This window comes from Drosophila melanogaster, chromosome X (genome assembly GCF_000001215.4).
Source record: "Drosophila melanogaster chromosome X".
Classification (NCBI taxonomy): domain Eukaryota; kingdom Metazoa; phylum Arthropoda; class Insecta; order Diptera; family Drosophilidae; genus Drosophila; species Drosophila melanogaster.
Genome location: NC_004354.4, coordinates 14,685,296 through 14,707,863, shown reverse-complemented (window position 1 = coordinate 14,707,863; position 22,568 = coordinate 14,685,296). Strand labels below are relative to the sequence as shown.

The window sequence follows — 22,568 nt, the reverse complement described above, 5'->3', positions numbered from 1 at the left end:
CTTTGTAAGCTTGCTCTTAATTATTTCTTCCGAGAATTTGTTTTGGTCTCTCATAAATCAACAACATAATGGTTACCAACTTGTGCTGTTCGGACTTGCCATAAATATATGACGTATACGCCATGGTTACCTCGTTTGCTACTACGAGTATAAATTGCCGAGATCCGACTTAAATCACCAGCTTTCTTTGCCCCAGCCTGTGTAAGTTTTATCATTGATTGCCATTTCACTGGGCTGTCTGCGCCAGCCTTTAAGTTTTTTACTTACTGCAGCAGTTGGGCCTGCAAGTTGTCGCATCTTTTACCGGCTTCCTTTTGGGTGGCCTCCTGGTTATTGCTTTGGCACATTTTTCGATTAAAATTTATTTGCACAACTTATGAAAACTTAAATGCCCATAACGGCGCCGCCAGACTTCGAGTCTGCAAGCCCGGATACCCGCACTACACGCAGAGAAAAAAGCGGGCAAAATCATGTTGTTAATAAAATAAAAGTGTACTGCTTACGATTAGTATTTTGGTCTTCCAGGAAAAAAATCCCTTGTTTTGTGTAAAACTTTTCTGAATATGCTATTTATTTTTTCATAAATATTAGATAGATATTAGAAATATGTTTATTAATTAATGAAAAATCAATATTTTGTGTTTTTTAAATATTAAATTCGTTATTTTCTGTGTGTATACTTAACAACTAGAGGGCGGAGGGCAAAAGGCAACGTCTGCGTTTTGGTCGAATGGCGCCCCATGGGCTACCACATTTCTTGGCTAAAAAGTTTCAAATATTTCATAATTTGCAACATATTTTATGGAGGCGCAAGAGCATATTGCACTTTTCCGGCCACAGCCATAAAGCTATAAAGCTGCAACTGCTGCATGCAGGCGTATTTTTCTGGTGACCGTTTTTCTTTTTTTTGGTTTTTTTTTGGCGATTTTCTTAGCACTTACTCAAATGCCGCACCGAAAAGCAAGAAAAATTAGGTTTTTCTACCGCCTGACCTCGTTTTCACTCCGCACTTTTTTTCGTTAAATAATTCAAATGACATCCGACTTAGACTTTGACATTGAAGTGGTCGTTTTCCTTCATTTCCCGGCGTCGCGGCGTCGAAAAATTCAGTTTGCCAGCAAATGAAGCAAAAGTTCTGTGAATTCTAACCTCCCCCGCCAAAATACAGAAAGCCGAGACTTCAGGTTCCAAGCCCAAGACCAAACCCATACCCAAAACCCCCATCACAGGTACGCAGCGCACTTAAAAAGTAATTTTATTACACAGCTACTTACGGTGGAAACGCTGGAGAGAGATGGCTAGATAGTCGGCGGGAAAGAGACAGTACGCACTTAAAGTCATCACCTCAAAGCGAGGAAAAAGGTGGAAATTCTTGGCGGAAAATGGTGATGTTGGCAGTGATGTTGCCATTGTCACACTATTGCCGGAAGTTTTATTCAACCTTCGTACCCTTCGTCAACCTTTGACGCTGATTGTTCTTGGAACATCATCCCATTGCGAGCTTATTTCTTTGCGTTTTTGTTTACAAATTTTTCTCATTACATTTTTACATCATCTTTTCCACTTTTCCCCTTTTGACTTTTCACCGGCTTCGCTGGGCGCCCAAGTTTGTCGAAAGTTTCCACTACTTTCTGCCCTTTTGCATGACTTTTCTTCAAAATTTTGCTCTACCCACACTTGGCTGGTATCTCCCAGCATTTTCAGGTAATTTAATGACTCGAACTCACCGTAGTAATGAGCATTCAATGGGGTTTGACTGCAAAAGGGGAGCCGCCCTATAATTTGTCTGATTCCCCCAAAAGGTTCAATGCTTTATGAACTAGTAAAAAATATGTCACATCCCATTAAAAGTTGTTCACAGATGCATTATTGTATTGTATTAATTATTAGTTTTGATATTCTTACAAACTTTTATTCAGCGTGTATTTTGTATACTTTTAAACAAATGCCTTTTGCTTTTAGCATGAAAGTTTTTTCGCACAGGAGGGTCAATTATACTAATGCAAAATTATACCAGCATAAAATATTTATGCTGCCACTGACAGCTTGGCCATTTTTCCCAGTCCCTGTCAAATGATTAAATGGATTCTACCTTGTAAAAGATGTAGTTGCCCATAAGACTTTGCATTTTCTTGGAATATTCGGACCTCACTTCATGCAGTTTCCACTCATCTCAGAAGCTTAGTTTAGCCTTTTCCTACCATTTTCTAGTCGGTCCAATGTGCTTATATGCAAAGTGCACTGGTGGAAATTTTTCAATAGTGTTTTTAGAAACCAAGTTGATGATTATAACATTTAATAGCTCGATGTTTTTGATTTTTAAACAATTATTTTTCGAATAACTCCCTAATTCTAAACCACTTGAAACCACTTGAAAATTTCGAAACTTTCATTTCTAAAATTCGCTGAGTGTGTTTATCTTCTGTCCGTTGTTGTTCTTCGGCTTCCTTCTGCTGTTGGCATTTCATTTAATTACTTTTGACATCAGGTAGAAATTTTCGCTGCCGCTTTTCAACCCTTTTTTCGGTCTTCGAGTTGAAGAGGGTTGTGTGTGTGTTGGGCTTTTAAAGGGGAGATTGGCTAGAGGATGGGCGGAAAAGTGTGCCAAATATTTGTTTAGGCATACATATTTGCCAATGGCCACTGGTGTTCTCATATCCGCAACTCATCACAACTGTAACATCCGCATTCGCAAACACACTCGCACTCGCACTCACATTCATATCCTCATTCACTTCCGCCCGAAATACGCATCCTTTCCATTGTAAATGCTCATATTTGCATTATTCCTTTTTGACGTTAGCTTTGCCAAGCATTTTTTGCCCACTACCTGCTCCTTTGAATTTATTTTGATGTATTTCCGTTTGGCAAGCAAATATCCAAGATTCGAATGGAGTGGTGGGCCAGGAAAACGGCATGGATGGAGTTTTCCGCTGGGTTTTCATTAGCTGATAGTTTAGCTTGGCAAACGCAAATATGCGTTGCTCTTCTTTAAGCTTATACCATCATCCTTTTCACTGTAACTCATCAAAGTGAATTCAAGTTTTGAATATTAACATTAGAACATTGATACATTTAGATGTCTGGGGCAAGTGTATATAATGATAAAGGTACTGAAGAAGTACTGCTTACAAACTACATCAACGTTCCATTATCGGAGTTAATATTATATATTATTTTGATATTTTGATTATTTCAGCATTTATTACTTAGTGTGCCATCTTTTCTAGCAGTGCATGCGACAGCGAATGAATGTGTCATAGTCCTTTTGGAATTTCCTAGCTTAGTGCTCGTCCCTCATTAGGACTGCCGGATATTCCATTGTGAGTGCTTTTGGCCTGGGCAAATGGAAAATCTTAAAATCCACCAGCAACTTTTCAACTGTGCGTTATACGGTTAATCATTTAATCTGCATATGTGCATATTAATGAACTTCAACGTTCAGCAGTCCGTGTTCAACCACTACTAGCCAGGATTTTCCACATATTCCGCACCGATTTTTCCCCATAACTTTGTGTTATTTTAATTTTTTCGTTGTTTTGCCCTGTCCGCCAGGCGAAAGTTTTTTGTTTCGAGTGTTTTTGTTTTGGTTTCGCTCGCTCGTGTTTTATATATTCACTTGGTCGTCTTTTTTGTACTGCTGTGCTTGCCCTGTTTGGCTGTTACTTTTAAAAGCTTTTTTAAAAGTAACTCGAACTAAATTAAGTTAAATACATTTTATGTTTGTCCGCATAAAGATAGACAAGCGCACCGATGAACGACAAAGTTGTCACACCCGACGTATGCGTAACGTAACCCAAATCCTTCGGTGGAAACGTGAGACTGACTGCTTTTCTTTATGCTCTGGAGCTCTTTAAAGATGATGTATCGCCATTTTGGCTAATGGATTTCCTTCACAAGCGCGCCATGGATCAATTCAATTAGCTTTGGCACACATACGAGCATATATGTATGAATGTGAAGAGGATATGTACGACTGTGTGACCTCTGACCCTTGGCAATAAGCGCGCCCGCCACGCAAGCACTTAGTGTGCCACACTTAATGAGCATTCAATATGAGGTGGATGCACTTTATGTCGGCAAAATATGGTTACTCCCTTGAAAGTTACAAAATAACTTGTTTTCTTTCATAAATAATATCATACCTGTATAGCAATCGCTATATGAAGCTTTACAGTCCGATTTCTATTAATGAGAAAAATGAGGTGTAATGAAGAAATGTTTATTATTATATTTGTCAATTAATGGATACTCTACATTAATATCTCGTTTTTATACCCGTGCATTTATGGGTAATGCTTAAACTTAGAGCGATTGAGCAATTTCATCGCGTTCACGTTGTCCGTTATCATCTCCTTCGAATTGAAATTCATCAGTTATGGTCAAATTTTGCGATCCACATAGGTTGTGCAAAGCACAGCATACATTAACAATCATGCAACAAAACGATGGCTCATATTTTAAGCCTCGTTGCAGGCAAAGAAAACGGTTTTTAAGCACTTCAATAGTCTGTTCGACCATATTTCTGGCTTGAGCATGCCTTAAATTAAATGTATGCTGATATGTTCCAATCTCTGCGTTCTTGTAGGGAGTTAAAACGAAGCTCTCTTGCGAGTATTTGGAGTTCGCCAAAATAAAATGTCCGTTTAAGGTGACGGACAATAATTCTCTGGCCCTGGAACGGTTCCATATAACTGAATCACGGCATGACCCAGGGAAAGTGGCATCACTTGCGATGATCTCCATATTGTCGTTGCAAACCTTGGGAAATTAATGATTTCTATATATCAGATATAACAGATGTACACATTGTACTTACCAACATGACGTTCAAGCTATAATAACCCTTTTTATTAAGGAAATCAGAGCAATCCTTTGCAGGCTTCTTAATGCCAATATGAGTTCCAACCAAACAGGCAACTACTTTTGGTAGCTTATATTTTTCCCAGAAGTTTTTAGATGATATCTGCATTTGTTGCCTGGACATTTGGATTGATATAGTAGCCTGACAGAGAAGCTTTTGTAGCAACGGAATAAATCTATTTAGAATCTTTGCGAGCATGCTGCTTTCAATTCTAACACGATAATCGTGGGCCACAGCAAGCTCAGAGCAACCAGTAACCAAGTACCGAAACACAGCAGCCAATTGGATTGGGTGTGACAATGCAGATACTTGCACATATGGCTTGACCACCTTTAAAATCTTTTTAAACGTAATCTTGTCAATTGCATAGAACTTAACGAAGCTGAAAAATCCAAAGTTACAGGCGGTATGTTCTATATCTGTAAATGTGTCTCACCTTTGGTCAGATATATTGAAAATACAAGTATTGCATTTCAAATGCATCGATTTTCTCAAGCTCAGCGGTATCCCACTTATCCTAGCTTCAAAACAAGCAATTGGAATAACATAAGCCATTTTTTTTTCGCACGTGGTTAAAGACTTTTCAGTAAAGAAATATGTCAGCTGTTTCAGAGGAGCAAGGAACGACGAGAATCGAAACATTCCGATAGCAAAAGCCGGAGCAGCTGAAAATGAAATCGAAATCGAAAAAAATGTCGATCTTTTTTTTTTTTTACATTTAAATTTCGTTTAGAACCTCTGCACCATCCAACCGCGAATCGCTCTCAATAATATTTATGTTTCTGGGTTAAAACTGCGGTGTGACAATTTAAAGCTCCACTGACTCCCCATCGCCATAGAAAAAAGGCTTAAGGATTATGGGTGCATTCTGGGGAAAGCTAACATAGTGTGAATGTGGTTGTACATGGTGGATGCTGCTTATTTTGCACAGTTTTTATGCTTTGTCAATAGATGCAGATGCAGATGCAGATGCTTGCTTTTCCGACCTCTGGCTCCGCAGCAATTGCACTTTGTTTCGCAAAAGGGTTTTCTATGTTTTCCAACAGCCTTTGTTTGCCGCTTAGCTCGCATACACGCACATACACGGAGCTGCAGATAGCTTTTAGTTTTGCATTTTAAGCAGTTTGACTTTGCATTTTTCCGTTTGCTCTATTCACAATACGAAAAATCATTCGGAAGCTACATAAAAAAAGGTGACTTTCAGATGCCGCTTACTAACAGATAGAATACAATTTTAAAATAAAGTAAATCTAAAATGCGTAAAAATAATATTAGAAAGTATAGATATATTAAATCCATTTATGTATCTAGTTAACTTTTAGTGGCAGCACTTGATTGCCCCATAAAAATATGAAATTTCTCATATCGTTCATTCCGTTACGTACTTAACGCATAACCGCAGATACCTCGCCGTCCTGCAACTAATGGGTATGCAAAATACAAATTCTCCTGCATATTTACCGCCTGCATGTGTGTGTCTGCATATGTGCACATAAAACAACGAGCATGAAAATAAAGAGGAAAATAGAGAAGCTTTGCGTCCAGCATTCGAGCATAAAGATTAGAAAACTAAGTCCGAGGGGGGGGGGGGGAAATGTAGATCAGCAGTAGGAAAGAGGAGGATTTTCCAAAAAGGAAAGCCACAACACAGAGTTCATCGAGTGGCAATTTAAGTTGTAAGCTCTTCAATTAGGTGCAAAATGTTGAATGTGGAAAATCTCCGGCAAAAGGGCTCCACGACTTATGGGGTTTTCGAGACCTTTCACTCACCACACACAAATTGGGAGAGATTACGTTTTAAAAGGGCTGTCTTTGGGTTATTAAAGTGGTTTTTGGGCAAGAAAACGTGAAAATAAAAATGCATATATGGCTAGTGTGTAGAACCGCACCTTCGTTGTTCATCAATCTAAAACTAAAAGAGCACCAAAGTAGCATCCTTTTCAATTTGAATGCTTGAGTTGAATATCTGGCTAGTTCTCTCTGCCAACCGGACAAGCCAACTAACTCGTTTGATCTAGTGGCAATTGCCAGACCAATATCCAAAGCTAATGCCATTTTCCCACTGCAACTGATCGATTCTCTGCTTTTAATTGCATTTTGATTTGAGCATGAGGTAGGATTTGGAATTCAACGATATCGAAATCGAATTCGCAACCGGTTTGCGCACAATCGTAATCGAGGCTTCGTAGATGGAGCTCATAAATCGTTCCATCATCAATGGCACATTGCTATTCAATTTGGTTGTCTCTTTTTTTTTGTTTTTTTTCTTTTTCAGCTTTTTGAGTAGATTGTGTTCGCAGCCAAGTTGTGAAATTAATGCAATTTACTTACAAAATGTCCCATTAAAAGCGCTCAACCATCGGGGCAAGGGAATCGGGCATAGACATAAAGCAATATGAGCTTGTCGCAGTCGCAGAGTCGCCTTGTCTGAATCCTCCGCCCGTCCAAATGTCGTGGATGTGGATGGAGAAGTGGATATGGATGTGGATGCGGATGTGGGGATATGTGCGCCTGCATGAGAGTGTAATTTAATGCTGCTGCAGTTTTCCTCCTCCTATTTTCCTTTGCATACACAAATGCACATAAACGACGACCCTGGCAGGCCACAAATTACCCGGCCAAGTCCATGAAGCGCATTTAGCCAAATCGCTGAATTTATGTCTTATAAAAATGCTTGTGTCGAGTAACAGAAACCGAAACCCAAGCCCGAATCCGAATCCGAATCCGAACTCCAAAACCCGGAGCAGAACCATATACCAAAGACTAAGGTCTCAAAGTGGGCAGGGTTAAAGCCAAGTGACATGGACAGAAAGACATGGCTAATGTACGAGTCCCAGGAGTAATGGATCGTAAAGAGAAAGGGCTTAGCATACCCTGTAAAAGAATAGAACGTATCCGAATGTTCGAAGAAAATTGGGCTTTTCTATGAAAATTTTGGTTTTTTTAATTTTAAATATTAACAATATATATTTTCTTATTTGATATATCAAACTTTGTTAAGCAATACATTTTTCGCGTTACAGGATGTTTTAAGAAAGTACATAAGAGGCTGACAAAAAAATTTGATTATTTCCGTACCAACACTTTACGGCAAACTTTCAAAAAATAATCAATTCCAATATATCCCCATCTGCCCAAGTTGAGCAGCTGCAAATTTCGTCTACGAATGAATTTCACTATTATTACCCAGAAACCATAAAGAACCATTTTACTAACACCTCGACGCAGCTTGAGTTCTGTGGAAAACTGGCCAATCAAGTATCTCAGCTTCTTTAGAGTGGCCAAAAGCACCCTACCAAGAGTTGAAGAAGGCTAAATCTGATTTATACCTTTTATTATTATGAGTTTTTGCTGCGTTCAAATAATTTCCCTCGTTCATTTTGGCACTGGCCCGTCCCAGTTTCAGTTTTCCATTTGCCATTTACAATTTTACCAGTCTTAAGCTGCTGAGACCTTAAAGTTGCACAATCTCTCGAATTATGGAGTCTTAGCGCGATTTTTTCTTATTCCCACCCATCGAAATGAGTGCGAGGCAAAAGTTTTCAATTCAATTATCAACGCCCATGCCGTTTTCTATACTTTTTTTATTTTTTTTGCTTGCTCTGGGATTGGAAAATGGGTTTTTCTGGGAAGCCGAAAATGGTGGAAATGGTAGGGTGGCTAGTCGATTTGGCTCCGATTTTGGGCCGGCAATTTGCTGTTTTCTGTTTCCCAATGCACATTTTTGGCGTAATTTGTTTGCCAAATTGCGTGTTGGCGTCATCGCGTTGATGATCATTGGCAGCATCATCATCGGCGCAGTTGTCAACCATCGGTTGCCAGCTTTTTGTGGGGGTGTCGATTGCAACAACAGCATTAATGCCACCCCGCCCACTTGGCCATAAATAATTTTCTGCAGGCAAAAGCCAATTTCGCCAGTCACATTCGATGGGAACATCGCTTTTCCGCTTTTCCGCAATGGAGTAGAAGAGGGCGTTTCATGCATACTTATGCGCATTCGAAAGGAAATTAGTGAGTGAAAATCGAGTTTTCTTTCCACTCTTCGTAGCTGAAGCTGGATGTTAATTGGTTGTGGCAAACCAAGTTTGATTTATGTTTTACAAAAAGGGTACTTTAACTTCCTGGCACTTTCTTTACAATAACAAAATATCTATGCTTAAAAGTCAATTTTATCTTATCGGTGTACGAAAATAAATTCATTTAGCTGATTGCCTGCCTTTTACCGAACAATCAAGTTTTATATCTTATTAGAAGAAACGATCATAAAAGAAAAAACAGACCACCCGAAATAGCGAGGAAAAGCACAAAGTGCGGAAAATGCACTCTCGGGCTAAATATAAAAAATCAGTTGCCATTCAAGCGTCGAATATTTTGGCAAGCCAAATTTCGCACAATTTTGTTGAGTGAAAACGGTGAAGAGAAAAAAAAAACTGTCAACGCATTCTGGTGGATATCATAACAGACTTAGCCAAAAAGCAAGCAAAGTGCTTAGATACACGTAGACAACTCAACAGGGCGATGTAACAGGGCGGAAAAATTGAAAAAATAAATAAAATTATGCGTGGCAGCATTTTTGAAATCATTGGCAAGCGGGAAAAGCTGTGGGGAAATCAGCTGGCGAAAAACAGACTGTCTCGCTGCCTTCATGCTTCGCTTGCTTTTTTTTTTTGTCGTCCCCTTATTTTTACAACATACACATTTAGCCAAATTCGGCTTCTGTTCGGAAATGGGCATCCCATTGAAAATTCAAATCACACCAAATTCTAAAACACACAAATCGCCGCCAAGCAAATAAAACAGTAAGAACGTAAAAATAATAATAAAAATAATATAACCAAAGACGAACGTGAGACGAGCCCACGAAACGAAAGCGAAAACAGGCAACATTTTCTTGTCAACGGGCGAGAAAATTACACAAAGCTACTGGAAAAAAAATCACAAAAAAATGTACTAAGTCCTGTGAGAAAAAAAAAAATCAAGGACAATGCCAGCAAACAACTCTTTGTGCAGGCAAAGCAAATTTTCGCCGGTTTATTCGCTAGTCTTGGGTTTGAAGATGGGCGTTTGGATATTTTGGCGAGACGGCAAATTTATTTCAATGAATCTGCTGATACAGACCCATTAACAATGGCTGTCAAAATGAAATATAATACAAATTATGAGAAGTACAATAACACCAAGTTTTGAGTGGAAAATCAAGATGGAATTTCGTTGTTTTTTTTTTTTTTTTTGTATAACTTGGCTAAAAATGGTCTGACAGCTAAAAGAATTACAGTTTTTTGCGCCCAGTTATCAAGACTAACCATTAATATCAGCATTTGGCGAATTTTGTGAAAATAATTTTTGGCCAAATTTTCGCATTTTTTTAAGGGGTGACATCATAAAAATTTGCAAAAAATTGAAAAAATTTAGAATTCCCAAATTTGAATACAAATCGATTTGGATTTAAAAAACAAACTCAACGAGGTATGACATTCCATATTTGGGTAATTATTTCCGTTGTTTTGGTCAAAATACTAAATATTTTTCTCTCAAAAAATCAGGGAAACGAGTTTCGGCCAAAAATGCAATATTTAAGATTGGTTTTTTGGGTATAACTTGGCTAAAAATGGCCACACAGCAAAAATAATTACCATTTTATACTCCTGATTACCAATTCTAACAACTTCTTCCACTTTTAAATGGATTTTCTAAAATTAATTTTTGACCAAATTTTCGCATTTTTTGTAAGGGGTACCATCATCAAAATATGCAAAAAATGGCAAAAAATTAGAATTCTTTTCTTGGATCCCAATTCAATTGGGAATTTAATTATGAGCTTAACGAGGTATGACATTCTATGTTCGGACCCTTAAATTCGCAGCTTTGCCCAAAAGTCTGAATATTTGTGGTCAAAAAATCAGTATATAAACTTATGGCGTAAAGCAATCTCTTTGAAGATGATGATGGCGCAGTGTCAGTTTATTACTTTTAAATTGAAGAAAACTTATAGAGTCGTTAACAGTTTTTCTCACTATTATGCTTCATTATGCGCTTTATGACTGCAATTTACTATTTACCCTATCTGCACTATCAGAATCCGACTATGAAATTCTGACCCTTGCGATGCATAGTCGTAAATTCTTTCCTTTATGATTTATGGGAACGTGCTTGGCTCATTTCCATTCGCTCACTTTCGGCAACATTGTTCCCCGGAGAATTCCACCATTCTTCGGCAGATACAAAAAAAAGAAACACAGATACAGATACAGTCTGGCGCCTCTTGCAGCTCGAATGTGAGTACAAGTACTCAAGATCATATCATATCGTGTTACTTCCCCCTCAGACTGTCTTTTCGATTCTCTTCCTGTCGAGTTCTATTTTTCTTTTACTGTTTTGTGCATTAGTTTTTCGTTTTCTCTGCTGTCAGTACCTCCCACTTTTCTCCATTCGTATGGGGAAAAAATTTAGACATTTGTAGCCAGTTTATAGATGGCATGGTCTGGCTAAAAATCCCCTGCACGCCCCCAAACCGAACTCTCGCGTACTCTCCTCCACAATTGGGGCCTGTTTGGTTTTCGCCCATAATTTTTGTGCCGTTTTACAACAAACGGGCACATAACTCTCCGACTCGTCGACTTATGAACGGGGAATGGACCAGTCCGGTCCCGGCTTATCTGTCGGCGCCGGGCCTCATCATACCCCATACCCCATACCCCATGCCCAATAACATATACCATCTAGCAGATACTTTCGACCAGCTACCCCTCCTCGGGAGTACTGGGTGCAAAATGATTTTCACATGTTTTCCTTTATTTTCCTTTATCTGTGCGCACGTTGCTGTTTTCGCACTTTTGTTGGCTTTGCATGTGCCTTACCACTTTTCCGTTCGTTTTCCCTGTCGCATTTTTCCTCCAAGTGTTTGGCTTTTAATTAAAATTGCAGCTAAATTATGAACTTTTCTTTTCTCGACCGTCTGCAAATTTTTCGTTACGAAGACCAAAGATGGGTCTGGGTCTTTGCCTCGACCCGTACGTATATCAAAATATATCGGCAAGCGTTGAGAATTCTTGGTCAAGATGTGCAAATTTCACTGGCCGCGTGGCCCAGTAATTGAAGTGAAGTTTCTTTCACGGGAAAATCGGTTGGAAAGAGCGGAAAAGCAGAGAACACGTAATGGGGCCGCAGCAAATGAACTGTGAAGTAAATTCGCGTAAAAATGCGTTTTATTGTTAACCAATTAAGCCGATCGACTGCATCGTTGGCCATGCTTGAGTAAATCCCACACACACACACACACACAACGAAATGTTGTTCAATTTTCGATTTTCACAGTTTTCCCAAAACCAGAGGCCACTGAAAATTGATGTGCTACTTTGGCTAATCGGCGGGTGCTTCGAATATTTTTGGTTGATTTTTTTTGTTTGAGATTTTCGTTAGACGTTGGTTCGGTTCTTCTAATTGTCTGCCCGGGTAATTTATGTGTGCGCTGTCTGTGTCTCTCAATTCCCGTGGAATTTGTGCGGGATTCGGCTCGTTGAATGTGGCTTATCGTTCCGCAATATCAACTCAATTACAATGCGTGTCAATGGCAATACGACAATAGGAAGCTTTCACGAAGGCCATTTGGTTGGGGTATTAAGTAGACGCCAGTTGGCGGTCAATATCATTATTATTATCATTAAAAGCGATATGCGTAAACGAGGAAGAAATAAAGCTCGTAATAAGATTCATATTGACGCAGGAGCAGTGACAATGGAATTCGAGACGAAGATGAAAAGAAACTCTGGACGAGGATGAGGCATTGGGAAATGAACAGTACAACGAACTGGAAATGCTCTAGCTTAACTTAAAATAGCTCAAAACTTGGATAAACATATTCACCAGCAACTATTTTTATATGTGTCGTCCAACAACAATATTTTACAATTTTTGTAGTATTAACACAATTTCTTCACCAATAACAACTCTTAACTGTTTAAACCCCCCTTTTAAGCCATACTATGGCCTTGACCCCGCAGAAGTCGAGTGACGAGCGAAAATAAAATCCATTTTAAATTGTGCACTGCCGACGACGATGACAATATGGTGGGTTAAGGATGGGGGCATATGTCGTGTGCCTGCTGCCGGGATATGGTCCTTCGATAAGTATTCCCATGTGCCTGTCGGGATTCCGGGCGGCGGTGGCTCTATGGATGGGTCCATTGTTGCTGCTGTTGTTATTATTTGCCAAATAAGCGGATGGCCATCCGCGTTGTCTTCCTGCCACGCCCGCCGCCTCCAAGTCATCTCCTATGTTGTCAGCCTTCATCCTTCGTCGATGATGCAGACATAAGATATGAAAAATATGAGGCAACAGCAATCACAATAGTCGCACCAGTCACCAAAGGCAATCACCAACATCCCATCCTCGATCTCCCATGCCGAAAGGCGCTCATGCGTGGGCATTGGCGGACAATCCCAGTACATACATTTATATAATAACAGATGAGGTCAGGAAAATAGTAGAGAATATCTCTGATGCCTCGCAAAGTACAAAAGTTTATTGTGGAGGAGCATAAAGACCTATTACTTTCTGCAACTTTAAAATCAAAAACAGCTCATTCAACTTGTAACTTCTCGTAATTTTATGCAGTTATATCCTTGTTAAAACTTATCACCCCACAGCTAAAATATTAACCTCAGCTGTATGATGTGCTCAAAGAGGACACGTGTGCGTTTCTGCGTTTCTGTATAAATCACCCTTAATGCCCTTTGCCCAAAAATGCAGGAAGTGGGTGGAATGTAATCGAAAGAAACTCCACGGAACGCGGAGGAGCAACGTCAGAGGTCCTGGACACAGGAACACTATAAATTGAAGTCAAGTGCTGCCAATTAGTTGCTAAAATTATTTTATGATATTTTCCGACTAATTAAATGAACATTTACGTTGCGCCAAGTGGGCGGTTGGTCAGTCTGGAAAATCGATAAGGAGCAGCGGCAAGTAAGAGCATTAAAAATGAAGATACAAAAGGAAGTCAGACCCGAGCACAACCCACAAGAGCTCCCACCCTTTCTTCCCACATTTTTTTTTTTTTTCATCAATCAAGGGAACTACAACAGCAGCGCCCACAACAACAACCATAATCAATCATAACCAAGACAGGGGAATAAGGGGAAGCAACTTAGCTGCCCCCGCACCTGTCCGAAAAATAGAGCACGTAACAGTTTCCCATCATTATTAATTATTTATGAAATCTACGGATCCGGACCGGATACCATCCCATCCCATCCCATCCCATGCCATCCCATCCACCGCCTATCGTCCAGCAAAAGGAAAAAACGAGGACAACGGCAGACCGTACTGCCATTAAATGATTAGCTCTCTCGGTACACCCGATGGTGTTATCCTTGATAATAACAAAATAGGAGCGGGTTAAGCTCGTTAGGTCATGACGGTAATTTGGTGAAACTATGTGCAACCGATGGACCAAACTGCTTGCGGTGGCCATTTGTTGTAACTATTTCGTGGTGGCGTTTAGTTTCAGATTGAAAATGGAAAGGATGATGTGGTGGGAAACTAGCTTTTGATGAAAGCATATATTTCTGTTTAAGAGTTATAAACAAATTAGACATATCAATAAAGTTCAACGTGGCTGGTTTACGACCTTGTTGATGTCAATAATGTTGATTCGGTGCATTGCTTGCTTAGAATCTTCTCTCTGTATATATTTGTGTAGATTTGCAATTTATTTGGCATATAAGGTTGTGGCTCCTTATTTTTTTATATTTTCCCAATAATTCAAATTTTTAATGTAAATATTTTCCTTCGTCTCTATTTTCCAGTGTGCCAGTGCAACGGACACGCCCGTCGCTGCCGCTTCAATCTGGAGCTGTACAAACTATCTGGACGGGTTTCGGGAGGTGTATGCTACAACTGCCAGCACGATACTACCGGAAGATACTGCCACTATTGCCGCGAGGGATATTATCGGGATGCCACTAAGCCGCCAAATCATCGCAAAGTCTGCAAGCGTGAGTTCAGCTTTCTCTTTTCTTCAGTCTTCTGCTGATTGAATGAGAGACAACGCAATGACCAGTTACAAGCGACCATATATTCATATGGTATTCTGGGGTATATCCATTTCGAGTTGAAATTGTCTGGAAGAAATTCTAAAAAAAGAAACGAAGTTTCTAGCATCCATTGAAGTTAGTTACATTCAACGTTCCTCAAACAGTTGAAGTTCACCCATTGCGAATTTAATTAGCTTGACTAGTACACAGGTACTTGTAATACATTATTATCCCCGGTAGTGGGTATGTTACATTTCTGCTCCTGTCACTAAATGTCCGACCTGTCAGGGTATTTTCCCCAGTTCCCCGCTTTATTGATAATAAGCTGTCATCAATCAGTGGTCCCATAAGCTGTCTGCCAGACAGATAGAAAGACAGACAGCTGTGCAGAATAGATAGTTGGATGGCTGGATAGATAGATGCATGGATGGATGGATGGTTGGGTGGATGGTTGGATGGTTGGATGGTTGGGGATGTGCTCTAATGAGGATGACATACCTCCCTCTTTACAGGTTGCGATTGCCATCCAGTGGGCTCGACGGGCAAGACGTGCAATCACCTGAGTGGCCAGTGTCCCTGCAAGGAGGGCGTCACCGGACTAACTTGCAACCGATGTGCCCGAGGCTATCAGCAGACCCGCTCCCACGTGGCACCCTGCATCAGTGAGTTCCAAGAAATCGAGATCGCCTTGAGTCCCTCGAATCCATGGTTTCTAATCCCCCGCTTTTCTCATTAAAATTAACAGAGGTGCCCACTAATGCGAACATGATTCAGGCCGAGAGTGCTGGCGGCGGTGGAGGAGGTGGCACTGGTGATTACAAGGATGGCGGTGGCTCCCAGGTCGAGGAGATGAAAAAGTGTAAGTACACTGAGAGAAAATGCCAATGGTTCCGCGGACATACATATATGAATTACTTATCCACAGACTGCGGCAAGTGCAAGGCGAGTCCCAAGAAGCTCAATCTCAACAAGTTTTGCATGGAAGATTATGGTGAGTTTTATATTAAACAATAAGTTATATTTGAAAGCTATCTATAACTGTTTTGGCTTCTTTTGTCTGTCGAATTTTACTTTTAGCAATTTTGGCCAAGGTGATTGGCCACGATCGCGCCTCCCAGGACATCAGCACGGAAAAGTTCTCGATAGAGCGACAGAACGAGATCTACAAGTACGAGATCAATATCCAGACGATCTTCAAGCGGAATCCCATGTCGGGCACTACGAGTTCCTTGCTCGGTAGGGGCAATATGATGCTGCTGGTGCCGCGCAAGAGCATCGAGTGCCAGTGTCCAAAGATAAAGCTAAACAAGTGAGTATAATTCCATCATGTATATCACTAATGTTTTGTTTACGGTGTTAATAAGTATGTTATGAGTGGCTAGCAACATAAATAATAATAATAAAGACCTCCTTATAACATTTTGGCACCCAATAACAGCTTTTTAATTCAATAGATGCTGTTTTGGCATAAGTACTTAGCCTTAAGGATTGCATATGAATCGCACTGTGCTCGGGAAGCATCTAACACGCCCTATTTTTTTTTTTGAACTTCCCACCCTTTCAGATCATATCTCATCCTTGGACGTGACTCGGAGGCGGCGCCTGGTTACTTGGCCATCGGACCGAGCTCGGTGGTCCTTGAATGGAAGGACGAGTGGTCGCTTCGCATGAAGCGGTTCCAGCGGCGGGCACGCAAATGCAGTTGAATCGAACCGGAAACGGAATATGTCAGAGCGGATTTCAATTTCACACACTTGGCTAGGTATCGGTTTTTGTATAAATTGTACAGTTTACTCAAGTTTCTGACCTTCTTCGGCATCATGCTATAAATTAATCAGCCACGGCGATTTCCCAACCGGAAGTGGCCCTCAAGCCCCATAGCCCGTCTATATAATCTCAATTCCTACCCAGATAATCTCCATCCGGGGCGGTCTCTAGTCTATAAAGCGCTTTTACATAACATCAGCAAACAAACAAGCCATCCAACAATCGGAAAACAAGCGAAAACACAACGTACATCGTATTAACCCCGCCCTTTTTATGAAACACCAAATGCTAATTACAGTTACGTGCCAATGGGTGGGCCAGTTGGCGTATGGGCATGTGGGCGTGGCCGCGTGTCCTTAACGGTTATGTGCCGGTCATAAAAAACAGTTATAAATTGAAAATAAGTGCGAAAAAGAGCGGTAACATCGCGTGTCGCGATTCTAGACAAGCAAACAAACTGAATTTTGGGTGGCAAATGAACGGGCAATGCAACCGGATGGGGTGATGATGGACAAACAGGCCGCGTCGACACATAAGTGCAGTCATGAACCATCAACACGACTCTCGACCATCTGCCACACACTTCTCAATACTGGGGGAACTCGGCCAAAATATGATCGCCAAGTGAAATTTATTTAAATCATATTCTATACATCAAATTACACTTTTGTTTTTTTTTTAATCAGATGAAACTTACAAAAGAGCAAAACAAGTTCTCAGCCGTTCTCAGTTTCTACTGACTATACATTTTTACATCAATTTATAAAGGTAACACAACTTTTCAATAGGCATTCATTTAATTTTCAAATCAATAAAAACTTAGGAAACCTTAAAATTGAATCGAATGATTTTATTTTCAAACTAATCACTGCCAAGCAACTCAAATCTTTTATGATGGAAAACCGAAGACAAAAATTAGTAATCATTGTGCATCTGCTTCGATGTCATTAATAATTAGTATCAAAAATTAGGCATCATTGTCTGAGATTTCAATGTCATAATTTTCAAAGGGTTTTAATTAAATATTTTTTAACTTTTATATTTTGAATACCCCTCACAATGCTTCGCTCTGCCATCCAATCGAAAAATTGATTCAATTTTCCATATGTACCAAATTTCTATTTAAATATTTACCATTTTGTTTCGTAGTCCAGCAGTTTTCATGTGCACTTATTTATTTTACTCTAGCAAAGAATATTTTTGTGTTTTATCCATCTGTCTGTTTCTTTGGGATATATTTACACAACTTACGCAAAAGCATTGCGATTGAAAAATTGCAATATTTTCTTCCAATTTATAACAAATATTTGTGGACTTCAGCTGCAAGGGTATTTAAATTCAGGTTTCGAGTTTCAATTGGTATCATTTCTGGTTTTCCTGCATTTCATGTGCGAGCAGAAAAACGCCTCTCAAGAATTTATGCAAACAGTTTTGGCCGATAATTATGCACATGTTTATTGACTATCTGCTAGTTGATTTTTCACGCGCTTTTGCATACCAATTTGTTTGATGGATGCATCAATAAAAAAAAAAATCAAGGCGGCGAACAGCGGCAAAACACGCATTTAAAATACATTTATTTGAATTTAATTTTCAATTTGAATTATGCATGCAAATTGTGAGCGCATCAATACCGGCTCGCTCTGTTTCAAATACAGATACAGTATATGCATCTATATCTATATGTGTCTGAAACTAAAAAATCGAAGGCGTTAAGAGTGAGTTTGAAGGTGTTAAGGTATCGGGGTACCGGTTGTAACTTGTTTTTGGAGCATGTGTAGGCCACTCTTGAACACTTGAAACTCATCCCGTGCAGCCGCGCGGTACAGTGAAGACAGCCCATAACGGAAATAAACATATATCAAATATAATTTTCATGCGTATTCAATAATTTGTTCGCTAAATTTACACTCTCTTTTCAACGAACTATTACTTCTTTGGAATGTAACAGTAATTTTACACGTTTTCATGAACTGAGTACCCACTGTACCGCTCGATAAGTATCACAGCCAAAAGCAACAAAGCGGCAGACAACATGACGCATATAACACAAATTGAACAGCAGAAACAAACAGAAAAATTCGCCACAAGATGGAACAATTCAAAATTTAACCTGAATATTCAACATAAATTATTGCAAATTAAACATTGAAGAAGAATAAAAATCAAGATAACGTAAAATTCGAAATATATTCTCATTTGATCACCATATTTAAAAACGATGCATTTCTGTCCGTGTACAGAACAAATGAACTTCGTGGGCTGAATCAAGTGATATGCATGCCCCCCCCTCCAATTGCAGTTACATTTTTCGATGTTGCTGCGGATTAAACATGTTTCGGGCTCAAAAATGTAACATGATATATGACAGCCAAGTGTCGAACTTGATAAATGTTTTAATGAATTTATTTTCGTGTTTATATGCTGCCAGCCATCCATGAATCGAGATCTTTAGCTGACTTTGCTTCGTTTTTCGTTCAGCTCGATGGCTGGCACGACACCTACTCTCTGCTGGGTCTTTTGTGGCAGTCCAATTTCGATATGTGTCCCCCCAACCATGGCTTCATCAACATCCACATCCACATACACATCCACATATAAATATCCACACAGAGCCATTCACATATTATTCAGGTCCGACCGTGACCATGATGTATGATAAATCAAAATGGGGGCAACATATGCAGGGACAGTCCAGAGTTGGACAGTTAACATGCTGCGGCATTTAAGCCGAGATTTGTGTTCGCATTCACTCTCCGCCCAGGGACGCATAATTAGCTCTGCTTCTGGCATCTGGGATGTGGATCTGGATCGGGATTCGTATCTGTTTCTGTTTCCCTTGCTGTTACTGTTGCTGTTACTGTTTCACGCTGGCCAACGTGGCGTATGAGTCATGGACACACGTGTGCCCACCGCATACGGATAATCTTTTTTGGAGAGCATGTCCTGGGGCAAAATAAATGCAAAATTGTCAACTGTCAACTGAATACATTTAAGCACACATTTTTATGCAGATGCTACCGTGCAAACTGTGAATATTAACAATTCACAGGGATTGGACATAAAGAGAGTTTGCATTTCATCATGCTGTAAAGAGCTTCATTAATAATACTGTTGTCAAAAAATTATTAGCTGTGGCTTAGTACTTAAATTTCACAAACCATGCCAAATTTAATAGGTCCCAATAATTTCAGATTTTTCAAGCTGTCCAAAAAAACTAAATGTTAAATGATAGTAAAGACAGCATTTCAGGTGACAAAGGTTACATTTCACACCATTTTTGATCTTGCAAGGATTGATTCCTACTCCCACTGCTTTGGATCAACCCCTTTCACCTGAACCTTCCAAAAATAACATTAAATAAATGCTAAAAAAAAGGATGGAAATGATTCAACAAAAAAGTGGGAAAAAATGAAAATGAAATGAGAAATTCAATTGTGGCCTCGGTCTGGTCTCGTCGACTGCGGCCGGCTTCATGCCTTCATGCATATTTAAATGAGATTTTGCGTTAACTGAATTTTTCACCGGCATTCTGCAGATGGAAATGGGAGGGGGCGTGGCCAGTCGGATGCGTGGGCGTGCGGCCCTCAAAAGAAAAAAAAAAAAGAACATATTAATTTATATAATGTACGAGTACGCACAGAGATATAAAACATTTATATAGATTTAAATAAATTGGGTTCTTTTCGCCGCTTTTTATTTGTATTTTTATTTTTGCAATTTTTGCCGTTCATTTAACTCTGAATGGGGAGGAGGCGTGGCAGCAGGCGTGTTGTCGCATATGTATTTTAAATAGGATGCAGGCCCATTAGCATATAAATTGACGCAGCGACAGTTGAGTGGATAAAGGAGAAAAAATAAAAATAACACTCTTAACCGACAGGCTGAACAATGGAAAGGGTTATGGTGGCTCGTAACTGTTAACTAGCATTTGGTCAGAACAAAAAGAAAAAAAAAAAGATAAATAAAACTACACGAAATTTATTGAAATGCCCACCAAACATCACCGACAAAAACACTATTCGTACCACAAGAACAACAGCCCCAAGCTGACAAATTGACTTCCGTTTCCGCTAATTGAAAAACAAAATGAAATTTTCTTCGAAAGAATGAATGAAAAGTACTTAATGAGAGAGATGCAAACATAACCAAATTAGTCATTAGTTGATATGTCAAGCCGTTTATTTATTTACACACCTTTTTTTCCTAATCTTAATTATAAATTAATACGCCTAAACGGAATATATTTAAAACAAAAGCGAAAATCGAAAATCGAAAATGAGTAGGGGAAGCAGAAGAGCTAAAATGTATTTATATGTTATATGAAACCCGTGAAACTGGAAAGTTTTGATGATCCAATGGACTTTCTTACTTGTAGATCACTTCCCTTTTGGTTTGCATATGCATTAAGCATGGCCTACTAATCACATATCCTTCGACCACACACACACACAAATAAACACAATTAATTATTAAAGAATGTTTTTTTTTTTTGTCAGACTAATATGAATATCAAGCGTGTGTGTCCAGAACGAATTATTCATATGGTAAGCTAAAAAACAAAAAATGAAATACAAATGCATACATACATATAAAACATAAATATAATCAAAAAAGAAACACAAACATTTTTTTTCTTAGATTTTTTGTAAATACTCAAAAAAACGTAACGAGTGAAGAAGATGAAACGCTAAGGCAAATAGAACTATATATATATATATATAGATATATATATATTGATAAATTGATTACAATTTCGATTATTGCTAATTATTATGTTGAATCATAAATTGCACACACTTACACACACCCACACACACACACACACACACAAAAAGGCAGCAGAAGAAAGCAAGAGAAATTCACATTGTCTGATATTAAAGTATTGTAGTTGGTACTTATATAATATATAAATATATATATATATATATAAATAAATATTAAAATATGATTAATCATAATACATAAAGTATGCAATTTTTGTGGCAAAGAAAAAAAATATATCAAAGACAAGCAGATGGAGGAAAATCCAAGTTATATATATATCATTTATGTGTACTTGAAAAAGTAAAAAACCCGAAAACAAAGCAAAAAGAGCATGAAAGTTTAATCGAATTAAGTGGACAGATTGCTAATAATAATAATAAAACTAATAACGAAATCAAAACTAATTATTGTGTTTTCAATGGGACAATTGGTATGTGTGGAATACAACAAAAAAGGTAAGCATTGTGTGCATACAAAATAAGGAATAAATGAATAAAATGGGAGTTACTTTCCAATTAATTATACAGGTTTTTCTTTATATTCTTCAAAAAGTTGTATTTTAGTTGTATAATATTAAGGAGCTGCCGCAAGGTGAATATTTTTTCCAAAGGCTTAACGACTAAATTGAATTCATAAAAAAATATGGAATTATATTACTGGCAACATCAGGCTAATGAAATCACAGGAGGTGCCCACAACGATCCCCCGACCTTTTCTCACGGCAATAAAGTCGTCTCGCCTCCTTTGGAAAGAGGTACCCATCTGGATCTTCTGCTTCCGGCACTTATTACGATGGCCCCTACTAACCCCAGTTTGAAGTGAGTGGCGTGGGGGATGTCCTTATTGATTTTGCATTTGCATAAGCAGTTTATTGTGCCAGGCAGGCGGCACACACGTTTAGCATTCGACTTTCAGCACCCAGTACACTTTTCGCCGCCGGTAAGTTCATGCCGCATAGTGCTGCATACTTTTTGGGGTATCGAAGTTAAGGATACCGGGAGGTATGGGAAACCTTGCCACTTGTCCTTGCCAGGCGAAATTAATTTAAAGCGCAATTTAAGTAAAATTTCCGCCCGGGGGCTGTTTCTTAGTTTTATTCGAGTGCTGCTATCATCGCCAGAACTCTGGTCCTGTGGTC

At 39.1% G+C, this 22,568-nt stretch overlaps 2 protein-coding genes across 8 annotated transcripts in view; one reads left to right on the top strand and one right to left on the bottom strand.

Annotated features, from left to right (window-relative positions):
• NetB (Netrin-B) overlaps nucleotides 1-21,826 on the top strand; it is a 63,339-nt gene extending 41,513 nt beyond the window's left edge. For 6 of the 7 annotated variants that reach the window (NM_001258740.2, NM_001169283.2, NM_001258739.2 and 3 more), the window contains 6 exons: nucleotides 14,669-14,857; nucleotides 15,409-15,558; nucleotides 15,642-15,755; nucleotides 15,822-15,887; nucleotides 15,974-16,205; nucleotides 16,461-20,252. In NM_001258740.2, coding sequence (NP_001245669.1) covers nucleotides 14,669-14,857; nucleotides 15,409-15,558; nucleotides 15,642-15,755; nucleotides 15,822-15,887; nucleotides 15,974-16,205; nucleotides 16,461-16,602 — 893 coding nt within the window. In that variant the 3' untranslated portion in view covers nucleotides 16,603-20,252. Of the gene's footprint in view, nucleotides 1-14,668; nucleotides 14,858-15,408; nucleotides 15,559-15,641; nucleotides 15,756-15,821; nucleotides 15,888-15,973; nucleotides 16,206-16,460 lie in introns of all 7 variants that reach the window. The other variant, NM_001169284.2, reaches the window with a different exon arrangement.
• On the bottom strand, nucleotides 4,210-5,506 carry CG43088 (uncharacterized protein; the record flags this gene model as incomplete). Its single annotated transcript, NM_001258741.2, has 3 exons — nucleotides 4,210-4,761; nucleotides 4,820-5,246; nucleotides 5,301-5,506. 3 exons carry the CDS (start codon nucleotides 5,504-5,506, stop codon nucleotides 4,306-4,308), a joined length of 1,089 nt encoding a protein of 362 aa, NP_001245670.1. The 3' UTR covers nucleotides 4,210-4,305.
• Nucleotides 21,827-22,568: the final 742 nt, after the last annotated feature.